The 14,330-nt window shown below is 32.6% G+C and overlaps 1 protein-coding gene across 1 annotated transcript in view; it reads right to left on the bottom strand.

Moving 5' to 3' along the window:
- LOC128657631 (uncharacterized) overlaps positions 1-14,330 on the bottom strand; it is a 524,168-nt gene that overhangs the window by 77,052 nt on the left and 432,786 nt on the right. The window contains exons 86-88 of the mRNA XM_053712016.1: positions 11,745-11,927; positions 6,229-6,384; positions 5,397-5,606 (exon numbers count right to left, since the gene is read on the bottom strand). Coding sequence (XP_053567991.1) covers positions 5,397-5,606; positions 6,229-6,384; positions 11,745-11,927 — 549 coding nt within the window. The remainder of the gene's footprint in view (positions 1-5,396; positions 5,607-6,228; positions 6,385-11,744; positions 11,928-14,330) is intronic.

The raw sequence follows: 14,330 nt of genomic DNA, 5'->3' as shown, positions 1-14,330 counted from the left end.
TACCAAAAAAAAATGAATCGCAAAGCCAAGCATGGCTGCTATTTCTGAACAAAAAGGGACCCAGAGAACCTTTTACAAACATCTTTCTTGGAACTGCGGTGGTTGTGTGTAAATAATTTCAGTGAAAAAAAACAAAGTTTGTGAAAAAGTGAACAATTTTTTTTAATATGATTACATCTGGTGGCAAAACGGTGGAATGAAATATACCAAAATGGGTTGTCTACTAAAATATATATATATATATATATATATATCGTTTTGATAGGTAAATAAAAAAAAAAAACAAGGTTATACTTCTGTTTAAATGGAGCAATAGCAAAAATGTTAAAAATTATTCTCTGAGATTTTCGGTAGCGAAGAGGCTGATATTCCTTTAATTACATTTACCCTTTATAGTAGCATTCCTTATAAGAATTCTCCTATCTCTACAGTCCGCTGTAAGGCAGAACATGAGATATATTTCAATATCTTACACAAAATTATTGTCGTCTATCTGGTGTAACTAACAACTCCTTTTGTTCTCCCTAAAGAAATACATTATTTTTTTTACCATTTGCACAGACTATGCTAGTTTATCTTCCACCTCAGCCTTAAAATCGGTAATTAAGTAGTGTTTTTGTTGGGTTTCCGCATTTATATTTCTTCCTCTGACAGAGTTTGTTTTCCTTATAAACTTCTATTTTTTACAGCATGTACTAGTTCACAGGAGAACCAAGCTGGTTTCTTTTTTTCTTTTACACTTATAAAAAATACCTAATACAGTGTATAGTTAAATCTAAAGATATCACTTTCTAAATACACCTACTGATCTTGTACTTCCTTATCTTTTCCCATTTAGGGCTAGATTACAAGGGGAGCCCTAAATTATCGCGCACCCGCAAATGGGCAAATTTGCACGTTTGCGGGCACACGATACATAACCAGCCATTACAAGTGGCTGGTTATTGCTACGACTTACCCCCTTCACTGCATGAGAACAAGGCTCCCATTGGAGCCTATGGAAGTGTAATGCGAATGTGAGGTTTTCCATGTGCTGATATTACAAAGTGGAGCTCAAATATTGCTTTAGCGAAAGCAATATTTTGCGCTCCACTTATAATCTGGTCCTTAATTAATTACTGAGTTATTCCAAGGTATGAAGAAATTGCCTTTTTAAAATATAGGATTTTTGTTGCACATGCATGTAAATAGTAAACCACACTGAGTGCCTATTACTATACTGCAAGCTCTCACCCACAGACGCATCTAATAATATATCACTGTTTATTATCTATTATGGCTCCTCAAACAATTGCCCAAGTGATTCCCCATTTACAGATTCAGGAATATAACTAATTAATTTTACAACATGTACCTCAATGTCTATGTCTGGCATATTGAGGCCTCCAACATCGATAAACTTGCCCTTCAAGATCGTTAATAATCACTGGTCTAATCTATAAACCTGTACTAAAGGCTTAGAAGCAAATTCTTTTCTAAACACACAATTTCCTTCACTCTCTACATTCACTCAAATACGTTTCCACATGATCACTGTTTTCTACAATTTGTCATCTTTATACTTTCCTTCATATAAAGGTCTAGACTTCACCTTGCTTTTATACTTGGTTCTTTTTAAACAGGATGCAGCAAGGTTTGACTGTTTCAGTCATTAAAATTATTGTACCATTGGTCTGTTATAGCTAACAATTACAAATTACCTCTGGTAATTTTATTCTCAATTTAATTACAAACCGCTAGATTTAGAGTTCTGCGGTAGCCGTCAAAAGCAGCGTTAAGGGGTCCTAACGCTGCTTTTGGCCACCCGCTGGTATTTAGAGTCAGCCAGGAAAGGGTCTAACGCTCACTTTCAAGCCGCGACTTTTCCATACCACAGATCCCCTTACGCCAATTGCGTATCCTATCTTTTCAATGGGATCTTCCTAACGCCGGTATTTAGAGTCTTGGCTGAAGTGAGCAGTAGACCCTCTATCGACAAGACTCCTAACGCCCATGGAAAGGCTGTAGTTAAGAGCTTTATGGGCTAACGCCGGTTTATAAAGCTCTTAACTACTGTGCTCTAAAGTACACTAACGCCCATAAACTACCTATGTACCCCTAAACCGAGGCTCCCCCACATCGCCGCCACTATAATAAATATTTTTAACCCCTAATCTGCCGACCGCACACCGCCGCCACCTACATTATCCCTATGAACCCCTAATCTGCTGCCCCTAACATCGCCAACACCTACATAATATTTATTAACCCCTAATCTGCCCCCCCAACGTTGCGGCATCCTACCTACACTTATTAACCCCTAATCTGCCGACCGTACCTCGCCGCTACTCTAATAAATGTATTAACCCCTAAACCGCCGCACTCCCACCTCGCAAACCCTATAATAAATAGTATTAACCCCTAATCTGACCTCCCTAACATCGCCGCCACCTAACTTCAAGTATTAACCCCTAATCTCCCGACCGGACCGCAACGCTACTATAATAAATGTATATTAACCCCTAAAACTAAGTCTAACCCTAACCCTAACACCCCCTAAATTAAATATAATTTTAATCTAACGAAATAAATTAAATATTATTAACTAAAGTATTCCTATTTAAAGCTAAATACTTACCTGTAAAATAAACCCTAATATAGCTACAATATAACGAATAATTATATTGTAGCTATTTTAGGGTTTATATTTATTTTACAGGCAACTTTGTATTTATTTTAACTAGGTACAATAGCTATTAAATAGTTATTAACTATTTAATAGCTACCTAGTTAAAATAATTACCTGTAAAATAAATCCTAACCTAAGTTACAATTAAACCTAACACTACACTATCAATAAATTAATTAAATAAATTACCTACAATTAAATAAACTAAACTAAATTACAAAAAAAACAAACACTAAATTACAACAAAAAAAAAGATTACAAGAATTTTAAGCTAATTACACCTACTCTAAGCCCCCTGATAAAATAACAAAGGCCCCCAAAATAATAAAGGTCCCTAGCCTATTCTAAATTAAAAAGTAACCAGCTCTTTTACCAGCCCTTAAAAGGGCTTTTTGCGGGGCATGCCCCAAAGTAATCAGCTCTTTTGCCTGTAAAAAAAAAAACACAATACCACCCCCCAACATTACAACCCACCACCCACATACCCCTACTCTAACCCACCCAAACCCCCCTTAAATAAACCTAACACTACCCCCCTGAAGATCTCCCTACCTTGAGTCATCTTCACCCAGCCGGGCACCGATGGACCAAAAGAGGACACCTGGAGCGGCAAAAGTCTTCATCCTATCCGGGCAGAAGAGGACATCCGGACCATCCTTCTTCACCGACGCCTACTCGGAACAGCCAATAGAATGCGAGCTCAATCTGATTGGCTGATTGGATCAGCCAATCCGATTGAACTTGAATCTGATTGGCTGATTCAATCAGCCAATCAGATTTTTCTTACCTTAATTCCGATTGGCTGATCCTATCAGCCAATCGGAATTCGAGGGACGCCATCTTGGATGATGTCCCTTAAAGGAACCTTCATTCGGCGAGTAGGCGTCGGTGAAGAAGGATGGATCCGCGTCGGCTGGAAGAAGATGGTTCCGCTCCGCTCCGGATGGATGAAGATAGAAGATGCCGCTTGGATGAAGATGTCTGCCGGTCCGGATGTCCTCTTCTGCCCGGATAGGATGAAGACTTCTGCCGCTCCGGATGTCCTCTTTTGGTCCATCGGTGCCCGGCTGGGTGAAGACGACTCAAGGTAGGGAGATCTTCAGGGGGGTAGTGTTAGGTTTATTTAAGGGGGGTTTGGGTAGGTTAGAGTAGGGGTATGTGGGTGGTGGGTTGTAATGTTGGGGGGTGGTATTGTGTTTTTTTTTACAGGCAAAAGAGCTGATTACTTTTGGGCATGCCCTGCAAAAAGCCCTTTTAAGGGCTGGTAAAAGAGCTGGTTACTTTTTGATTTAGAATAGGGTAGGGACCTTTATTATTTTGGGGGGCTTTGTTATTTTATTAGGGGGCTTAGAGTAGGTGTAATTAGCTTAAAATTCTTGTAATCTTTTTTTGTTTGTAATTTAGTGTTTTATTTTTTTTGTAATTTAGTTTAGTTTATTTAATTGTAGGTAATTGTAGGTAATGTATTTAATTAATTTATTGATAGTGTAGTGTTAGGTTTAATTGTAACTTAGGTCAGGGTTTATTTTACAGGTAATTTAGTAATTATTTTAACTAGGTAGCTATTAAATAGTTAATAACTATTTAATAGCTATTGTACCTAGTTAAAATAAATACAAAGTTGCCTGTAAAATAAAAATAAACCCTACAATAAACCCTACAATAGCTACAATATAATTATTTGTTATATTGTAGCTATATTAGGGTTTATTTTACAGGTAAGTATTTAGCTTTAAATAGGAATATATTTCGTTAGATTAAAACTATATTTAACTTAGGGGGGTGTTAGGGTTAGACTTAGCTTTAGGGGTTAATACATTTATTAGAGTAGCGGCGAGGTCCGGTTGGCAGATTAGGGGTTAATAAGTGTAGTTAGGTAGCGGCGACGTTGGGGGGGGGGGCAGATTAGGGGTTAATAAATATTATGTAGGTGTCGGCGATGTTAGGGGCAGCAGATTAGGGGGACATAGGTATAATGTAGGTTGTGGCGGTGTCCGGAGCGGCAGATTAGGGGTTAATAATAATATGCAGGGGTCAGCGATAGCGGGGGCGGAAGATTAGGGGTTAATAAGTGTAAGGTTAGGGGTGTTTAGACTCGGGGTTCATGTTAGGGTGTTAGGTGCAGACTTAGAGAGTGTTTCCCCATAGGAAACAATGGGGCTGCGTTAGTTGCTGAACGCTGCTTTTTTGCAGGTGTTAGGTTTTTTTTCAGCCCAAACTGCCCCATTGTTTCCTATGGGGCAATCGTGCACGAGCACGTTTTTCCAGCTAGCCGCTACCGTAAGCAACGCTGGTATTGAGGGTTGAAGTGGCGGTAAATTCGGCTCAACGCTCCCTTTTTGGAGCCTAACGCAGCCATTCAGAGAACTCTCAATACTAGCGTTGTTTAGAAGCAGCGCTAGAAAAAAAACGCGTAGCTAACGCACCCCTTCGGCTGCAAAACTCTAAATCTAGGTGATTGTATCTACTTACATTTTAAGAGCAATAGATTATATACCTGTATAACAGTTAAATAAATACAGTGACAACTTTTTCCCGCCAAAATATGCAGTGAGGTGATTGGTGAGCACATAAAGTAATATTTTTATACTTAAACAGTTTGTAGAATACAATATTACTTTTTATTGTTTTATAAGTATGTAACAATAGTAATTTTATGTCCTTCTTTATAGATTAAGCTAAATTATGCTGAGGTAAATTTGATAACTAGGCTTTGGACATATAATACCTGTTTTAATAATGAATGTTCCTCCTTTAGCCTGGGCTTCTCTTGCTGTACAAATCTATCCAGCAGCTGCATTAGCAAGCCTTCCCTGTCCTGGTAGAAGTAAAGGATATTGCAGTATGACGCCACTTCTGGTGGAATATCCTCAGGCATGCACGTGCTGTGCAAATACACTCGAAACCCAGGATTGCACTCAACCTCATGCTCGGCAACCTAATATAAGAAAATATACCCAGAAGAATTTAAGCAAACTGATCTCAGAATAATATGTAATATAGCCCTCATATTGTCAGTAAATTGGTTATATAAACTATTAAATACATTAACGTATGCTCATACAAATGGAATTCACTAAAGTATACATTTATCTTATAGGTCACTTAAAGGGACTTCAAAGTGTAAAAGGAAAATGCTCTAATGTGTAAGAGAAATTAATTATTACACCATTGCTTATATATAAATATGTTTTTAACCCCTACAAATAAGTTAAACACATAGTTAAAGTCTGCTCCACAGCACCAATGCATTACTGAGGCCTAGCTGAACAAGCCAATGACAAGAGGCATCACAAGCTACCTCCCAGTAGTGCATTGCTGCTTCTGAGTGTACCTAGGTACAGTTTTCAACAAAGGATACCAAGGGAACAAAGTAACTTTGATAGTAGAATTAGTAACCTTGATAAATAAATTGAAAAAAACTCTTTTAAATCTGCATGTACTGTCAGAACCATGAAAGTTTAAATGTCTCTTTTTTAAACGTTTGTGTAAGATAAACATAATTTTCCTAAAACCAAAAATGGTTCTAAGCAAATCCTTAGAACAATGCAGAAATTTACCATCATTTTGAAAGGGACTTTATGTTGTTGAAATTTTCTTTTAGAATGAAGAAGATGGGTAAACCGGAGGTCGCGAGAAAGTGCTTGAATGTCACAGTATGTCAGCAGGAGGGGAAGCCCATCGGTGAGACACGTGTCCAGCTCAGAAACAAGGTGCTAGAAATGAAGGAAGCACAGCACTTTAATGACTTATAGCTACAATCTAACAAAGTATAAGGCAGGACTAACTCAAGTACACTACACATACAAATATATTGTATTAAATACTTTAATCATCATCTGTACTATATACTTATAGGTATTTGTAAGCTAGAACGTTATTGAGACCTTGGCTGTTTTTAATGTAACATGGTTTTAAAGAAAGAGAATATAAATACAACAGGGGTAAGTGAATGCAACAAATAGATATACTGAATCAGTAATTACAAGGCAAATATATGAGAAATACATTTTGAAGGTTACTTTTACTTTTAATGGAATATGACTGTTAATTCTCTGAGTCACAGCCTCACTTCGAATCAGGGCTTTAAATACAAATCTATCAGCATTCAAATTAAAGAAATGAGCACACTCCAGTAAAACGTACTAACATAGAAAACACTGGCTAAATGGTGATTGAAAACTGACATTAATATTCAGTTTAAGGAAAAACAGGTTTGATATAAACAAAAGCTGCTTTTTGTATTTCAAGTGTTTTCCTTAGGTCAAATGCTATATTCAAAACCATTTTCAACATCTGATTCAAGTGTGAACATAAAAAATAGCAAAGTTAACATTCAGTGAAGTCATTTATATTTTATAAAAGTCAAATACAGATATATATGTAAGTATAAAAGTCAGATACAGATATATATGTAAGTATACAAGTAAATACATATATATATGTAAGTATAAAATCAGATACAGATATATATGTAAGTATAAAAGTCAGATACAGATATATATGTAAGTATAAAAGTAAATACAGATATATATGTAAGTATAAAAGTCAGACACAGATATACAGTATATGTAAGTATAAAAGTCAGATACAGATATATATGTAAGTATAAAAGTCAGATACAGATATATATGTAAGTATACAAGTAAATACATATATATATGTAAGTATAAAAGTCAGATACAGATATATATGTAAGTATACAAGTAAATACATATATATATGTAAGTATAAAAGTCAGATACAGATATATATGTAAGTATAACAGTCAGATACAGATATATATGTAAGTATAACAGTCAGATACAGATATATATGTAAGTATAAAAGTCAGATACAGATATATATGTAAGTATAAAAGTCAGATACAGATATATATGTAAGTATAAAAGTCAAATACAGATATATATGTAAGTATAAAAGTCAAATACAAATATATATGTAAGTATAAAAGTCAAATACAGATATATATGTAAGTATAAAAGTAAATACAGATATATATGTAAGTATAAAAGTAAATACATATATATATATATATGTAAGTATAAAAGTCAGATACAGATATATATGTAAGTATAAAAGTCAGATACAGATATATATGTAAGTATAAAAGTAAATACAGATATATATTTAAGTATAAAAGTCAGATACAGATATACAGTATATGTAAGTATAAAAGTCAGATACAGATATATATGTAAGTATAAAAGTCAGATACAGATATAATACAGTATATGTAAGTATAAAAGTAAATACAGATATATATTTAAGTATAAAAGTCAGATACAGATATACAGTATATGTAAGTATAAAAGTCAGATACAGATATATATATAAGTATAAAAGTCAGATACAGATATATATGTAAGTATAACAGTCAGATACAGATATATATGTAAGTATAACAGTCAGATACAGATATATATGTAAGTATAAAAGTCAGATACAGATATATATATAAGTATAACAGTCAGATACAGATATATATGTAAGTATAAAAGTCAGATACAGATATATATGTAAGTATAAAAGTCAGATACAGATATATATGTACGTATAAAAGTCAGATACAGATATATATGTAAGCATAAAAGTCAGATACAGATATATATGTAAGTATAAAAGTCAGATACAGATATATATGTAAGTATAAAAGTAAATACAGATATATATGTAAGTATAAAAGTAAATACAGATATATATGTAAGTATAAAAGTGAGATACAGATATATATGAAAGTATAAAAGTGAGATACAGATATATATGTAAGTATAAAAGTCAGATACAGATATATATGAAAGTATAAAAGTCAGATACAGATATATATGTATGTATAAAAGACAGATACAGATATATATGTAAGTATAAAAGTCAGATACAGATATATATGTAAGTATAACAGTCAGATACAGATATATATGTAAGTATAAAAGTCAGATACAGATATATATGTAAGTATAACAGTCAGATACAGATATATATGTAAGTATAAAAGTCAGATACAGATATATATGTAAGTATAAAAGTCAGATACAGATATATATGTAAGTATAAAAGTCAAATACAGATATATATGTAAGTATAAAAGTCAAATACAAATATATATGTAAGTATAAAAGTCAAATACAGATATATATGTAAGTATAAAAGTAAATACAGATATATATGTAAGTATAAAAGTAAATACATATATATATATATATGTAAGTATAAAAGTCAGATACAGATATATATGTAAGTATAAAAGTCAGATACAGATATATATGTAAGTATAAAAGTAAATACAGATATATATTTAAGTATAAAAGTCAGATACAGATATACAGTATATGTAAGTATAAAAGTCAGATACAGATATATATGTAAGTATAAAAGTCAGATACAGATATAATACAGTATATGTAAGTATAAAAGTAAATACAGATATATATTTAAGTATAAAAGTCAGATACAGATATACAGTATATGTAAGTATAAAAGTCAGATACAGATATATATGTAAGTATAAAAGTCAGATACAGATATATATGTAAGTATAACAGTCAGATACAGATATATATGTAAGTATAAAAGTCAGATACAGATATATATGTAAGTATAACAGTCAGATACAGATATATATGTAAGTATAAAAGTCAGATACAGATATATATGTAAGTATAAAAGTCAGATACAGATATATATGTAAGTATAAAAGTCAAATACAGATATATATGTAAGTATAAAAGTCAAATACAGATATATATGTAAGTATAAAAGTCAAATACAGATATATATGTAAGTATAAAAGTAAATACAGATATATATGTAAGTATAAAAGTAAATATATATATATATATATGTAAGTATAAAAGTCAGATACAGATATATATGTAAGTATAAAAGTCAGATACAGATATATATGTAAGTATAAAAGTAAATACAGATATATATTTAAGTATAAAAGTCAGATACAGATATACAGTATATGTAAGTATAAAAGTCAGATACAGATATATATGTAAGTATAAAAGTCAGATACAGATATAATACAGTATATGTAAGTATAAAAGTAAATACAGATATATATTTAAGTATAAAAGTCAGATACAGATATACAGTATATGTAAGTATAAAAGTCAGATACAGATATATATGTAAGTATAAAAGTCAGATACAGATATATATGTAAGTATAAAAGTCAGATACAGATATATATGTACGTATAAAAGTCAGATACAGATATATATGTAAGCATAAAAGTCAGATACAGATATATATGTAAGTATAAAAGTCAGATACAGATATATATGTAAGTATAAAAGTAAATACAGATATATATGAAAGTATAAAAGTCAGATACAGATATATATGAAAGTATAAAAGTGAGATACAGATATATATGTAAGTATAAAAGACAGATACATATATATATGTAAGTATAAAAGTCAGATACAGATATATATGTAAGTATAAAAGACAGATACAGATATATATGAAAGTATAAAAGTCAGATACAGATATATATGAAAGTATAAAAGTCAGATACAGATATATATGTAAGTATAAAAGTCAGATACAGATATATATGAAAGTATAAAAGTCAGATACAGATATATATGTAAGTATAAAAGACAGATACATATATATATGTAAGTATAAAAGTCAGATACAGATATATATGTAAGTATAACAGTCAGATACAGATATATATGTAAGTATAACAGTCAGATACAGATATATATGTAAGTATAAAAGTCAGATACAGATATATATGTAAGTATAACAGTCAGATACAGATATATATGTAAGTATAAAAGTCAGATACAGATATATATGCAAGTATAAAAGTCAGATACAGATATATATGTAAGTATAAAAGTCAGATACAGATATATATGTATGTATAACAGTCAGATACAGATATATATGTAAGTATAACAGTCAGATACAGATATATATGTAAGTATAACAGTCAGATACAGATATATATGTAAGTGTAAAAGTCAGATACAGATATATATGTAAGTGTAAAAGTCAGATACAGATATATATGTAAGTGTAAAAGTCAGATACAGATATATATGTAAGTATAAAAGTCAGATAAAGATATATATGTAAGTATAACAGTCAGATACAGATATATATGTAAGTATAAAAGTCAGATACAGATATATATGTAAGTATAAAAGTCAGATACAGATATATATGTAAGTATAACAGTCAGATACAAATATATATGTAAGTATAAAAGTCAGATACAGATATATATGTAAGTATAAAAGTCAGATACAGATATATATGTAAGTATAAAAGTCAGATACAGATATATATGTAAGTATAACAGTCAGATACAGATATATATGTAAGTATAAAAGTCAGATACAGATATATATGTAAGTATAACAGTCAGATACAGATATATATGGAAGTATAAAAGTCAGATACAGATATATATGTAAGTATAACAGTCAGATACAGATATATATATAAGTATAAAAGTCAGATACAGATATATATGTAAGTATAAAATAATACCAGCGTGAGTTGTAGTAATTATTGGTGCCTATTGTTAGGCCTTGTAATAGATTTGCCAGTGGCCCTAAGCAGGGAAACCTGTCCCAGCCATAATGCTATCAACATTACACCTATAGAGTTACATGAAACACAATTTGTTTTTATGATTCAGATAAAGCCCACCATTTTAACCAATTTTCAGTTTACTTATATTATTAAATTTGCTTTTTTTTCTTTTTGTACCCTTTGTTGATGGAACAGCAATTCCCTACTAGGAGCTAGCAAAACACATTGGGTGAGCCAATGACAAGAAGCATTTATGCACAGCCACTAATCGGCAGCTAACTCCCAGTAGTGCATTTCTGCTCCTGAGCCTACCTGGGTATGGCTTTCAGCAAAACATACAGTGATAGAGAAGCAAATTAAATAATAAGTAAATTTGATTTTTTTTTTTTTAAATCCTATTTTCTGTCTGAATCATGAAAAAAAAATTGTGTTTCATGTAATAATAAATGTAATTTTGACTGTCCCTTTAAATTCAGAGTGTATTAATAAACATGGGTAACATATATGCTCTCACATGGTGCATGATGCATGTGGTATCTTCTGGAAGATGACCTTTTATCCAATCAATAGCTTGGCCTGTTGGGTCACATACAAGAACCCAGCCTTGGTTTTCTTTGGTGTAGGTAAAAATGCAGGAGTTATCCAATGCAAGTGAGTTAACAGGAAGACCTTTAATCTCCAATATCTTCAACTCAATCTAAAGAAAACAAACAAAAACCTTTTTAATCAACCACAATTCTATTTAGCAAAATGTAATATATATAAAATGACACATATAAGCAGAGCATTTTGATAAAACAGAGGATTTTATGGCTAACTTAAAACTTTAATCATAAGGTAAATATGTTTTATAATTTGTTTATGCCGGAGTGAGCTGAGGCTCCATAGTGTATTTTCAAGAGGCTGCACTACACCAGAACTAGTGTTAAAGGGACATAAAACCCAGAACGTGTCTTTCAAGATTCAGATATAGAGTACAATTTTAAACAATTTGCTTCTATTTAAAAATTTACTTATTTTTTTTATATTCTTTGATGAAAAGCAAGGAAGGGAAGGGAAGCTCAGGAGCGTGCACGTATCTGCAGCATTATATAGCAGCAGTTTTACAAGAATGTTATACATTAGCAGGAGCACTAGATGGCAGCAGTTTTACAAGAATGTTATACATTAGCAGGAGCACTAGATGGCAGCGCTTTTTCCTGTCATCTAGTTCTCCAGACATGTGCATGCTACCTATCTAGATATCTCTTCACCAAAGAACAACATGAGAACAAAGCAATTTTGATAATAGAAATAAAATGGAAAATATTTAATTTAAATATTAAATATTTAATTTAAATTGTATGCTCTGTCAGAATCAGGAAAAGGAAACAATTTGGGTTTTTGTGACCCTTTGATATTCAAGTTACTATTTATGGCATTCTAACTTGCAAAACTTTTATAATTTCCTGCCTTCCAACAATCTCATAAGAGATTTTTACACATTTCCACCAGTGCTGCAGCCATTGGAGTCCTCTATGGTGGCCAGGGGTTAACTTATGCCATACAATACAAGTCTCTTGTTCATATCTCTACCTAATCATCAATAAACCCTAGAATAAATACCGGCGTGTGTCGGAACTGCACAAGCTAATAGCATAATATAAATACCGGCGTGTGTCGGAACTGCACAAGCTAATAGCATAATATAAATACCGGCGTGTGTCGGAACTGCACAAGCTAATAGCATAATATAAATACCGGCGTGTGTAGGAACTGCACAAGCTAATAGCATAATATAAATACCGGCGTGTGTAGGAACTGCACAAGCTAATAGCATAATATAAATACCGGCCTGTGTAGGAACTGCACAAGCTAATAACATGATATAAATACCGGCGTGTGTAGGAACTGCACAAGCTAATAGCATAATATAAATACCGGCGTGTGTAGGAACTGCACAAACTAATAACATGATATAAATACCGGCGTGTGTAGGAACTGCACAAGCTAATAACATAATATAAATACCGGCGTGTGTCGGAACTGCACAAGCTAATAACATGATATAAATACCGGCGTGTGTAGGAACTGCACAAGCTAATAGCATAATATAAATACCGGCGTGTGTAGGAACTGCACAAGCTAATAGCATAATATAAATACCGGCCTGTGTAGGAACTGCACAAGCTAATAACATGATATAAATACCGGCTTGTGTAGGAACTGCACAAACTAATAACATGATATAAATACCGGCTTGTGTAGGAACTGCACAAGCTAATAGCATAATATAAATACCGGCCTGTGTAGGAACTGCACAAGCTAATAACATGATATAAATACTGGCGTGTGTAGGAACTGCACAAGCTAATAACATGATATAAATACTGGCGTGTGTAGGAACTGCACAAGCTAATAACATGATATAAATACCGGCGTGTGTAGGAACTGCACAAACTAATAACATGATATAAATACTGGCGTGTGTAGGAACTGCACAAGCTAATAACATAATATAAATACTGGCGTGTGTAGGAACTGCACAAGCTAATAACATGATATAAATACTGGCGTGTGTAGGAACTGCACAAGCTAATAACATAATATAAATACTGGCGTGTGTAGGAACTGCACAAGCTAATAACATGATATAAATACTGGCGTGTGTAGGAACTGCACAAGCTAATAACATGATATAAATACTGGCGTGTGTAGGAACTGCACAAGCTAATAGCATAATATAAATACCGGCCTGTGTAGGAACTGCACAAGCTAATAACATGATATAAATACCGGCTTGTGTAGGAACTGCACAAACTAATAACATGATATAAATACCGGCTTGTGTAGGAACTGCACAAACTAATAACATGATATAAATACTGGCGTGTGTAGGAACTGCACAAGCTAATAACATAATATAAATACTGGCGTGTGTAGGAACTGCACAAGCTAATAACATGATATAAATACCGGCTTGTGTAGGAACTGCACAAACTAATAACATGATATAAATACCGGCTTGTGTAGGAACTGCACAAACTAATAACATGATATAAATACTGGCGTGTGTAGGAACTGCACAAGCTAATAGCATAATATAAATACCGGCGTGTGT

This window comes from Bombina bombina, chromosome 4 (assembly GCF_027579735.1).
Source record: "Bombina bombina isolate aBomBom1 chromosome 4, aBomBom1.pri, whole genome shotgun sequence".
In the NCBI taxonomy this organism is placed as follows: domain Eukaryota; kingdom Metazoa; phylum Chordata; class Amphibia; order Anura; family Bombinatoridae; genus Bombina; species Bombina bombina.
The sequence above is the reverse complement of the archived record's forward strand: the minus strand, read 5'-3'. Positions and strand labels throughout refer to the sequence as shown.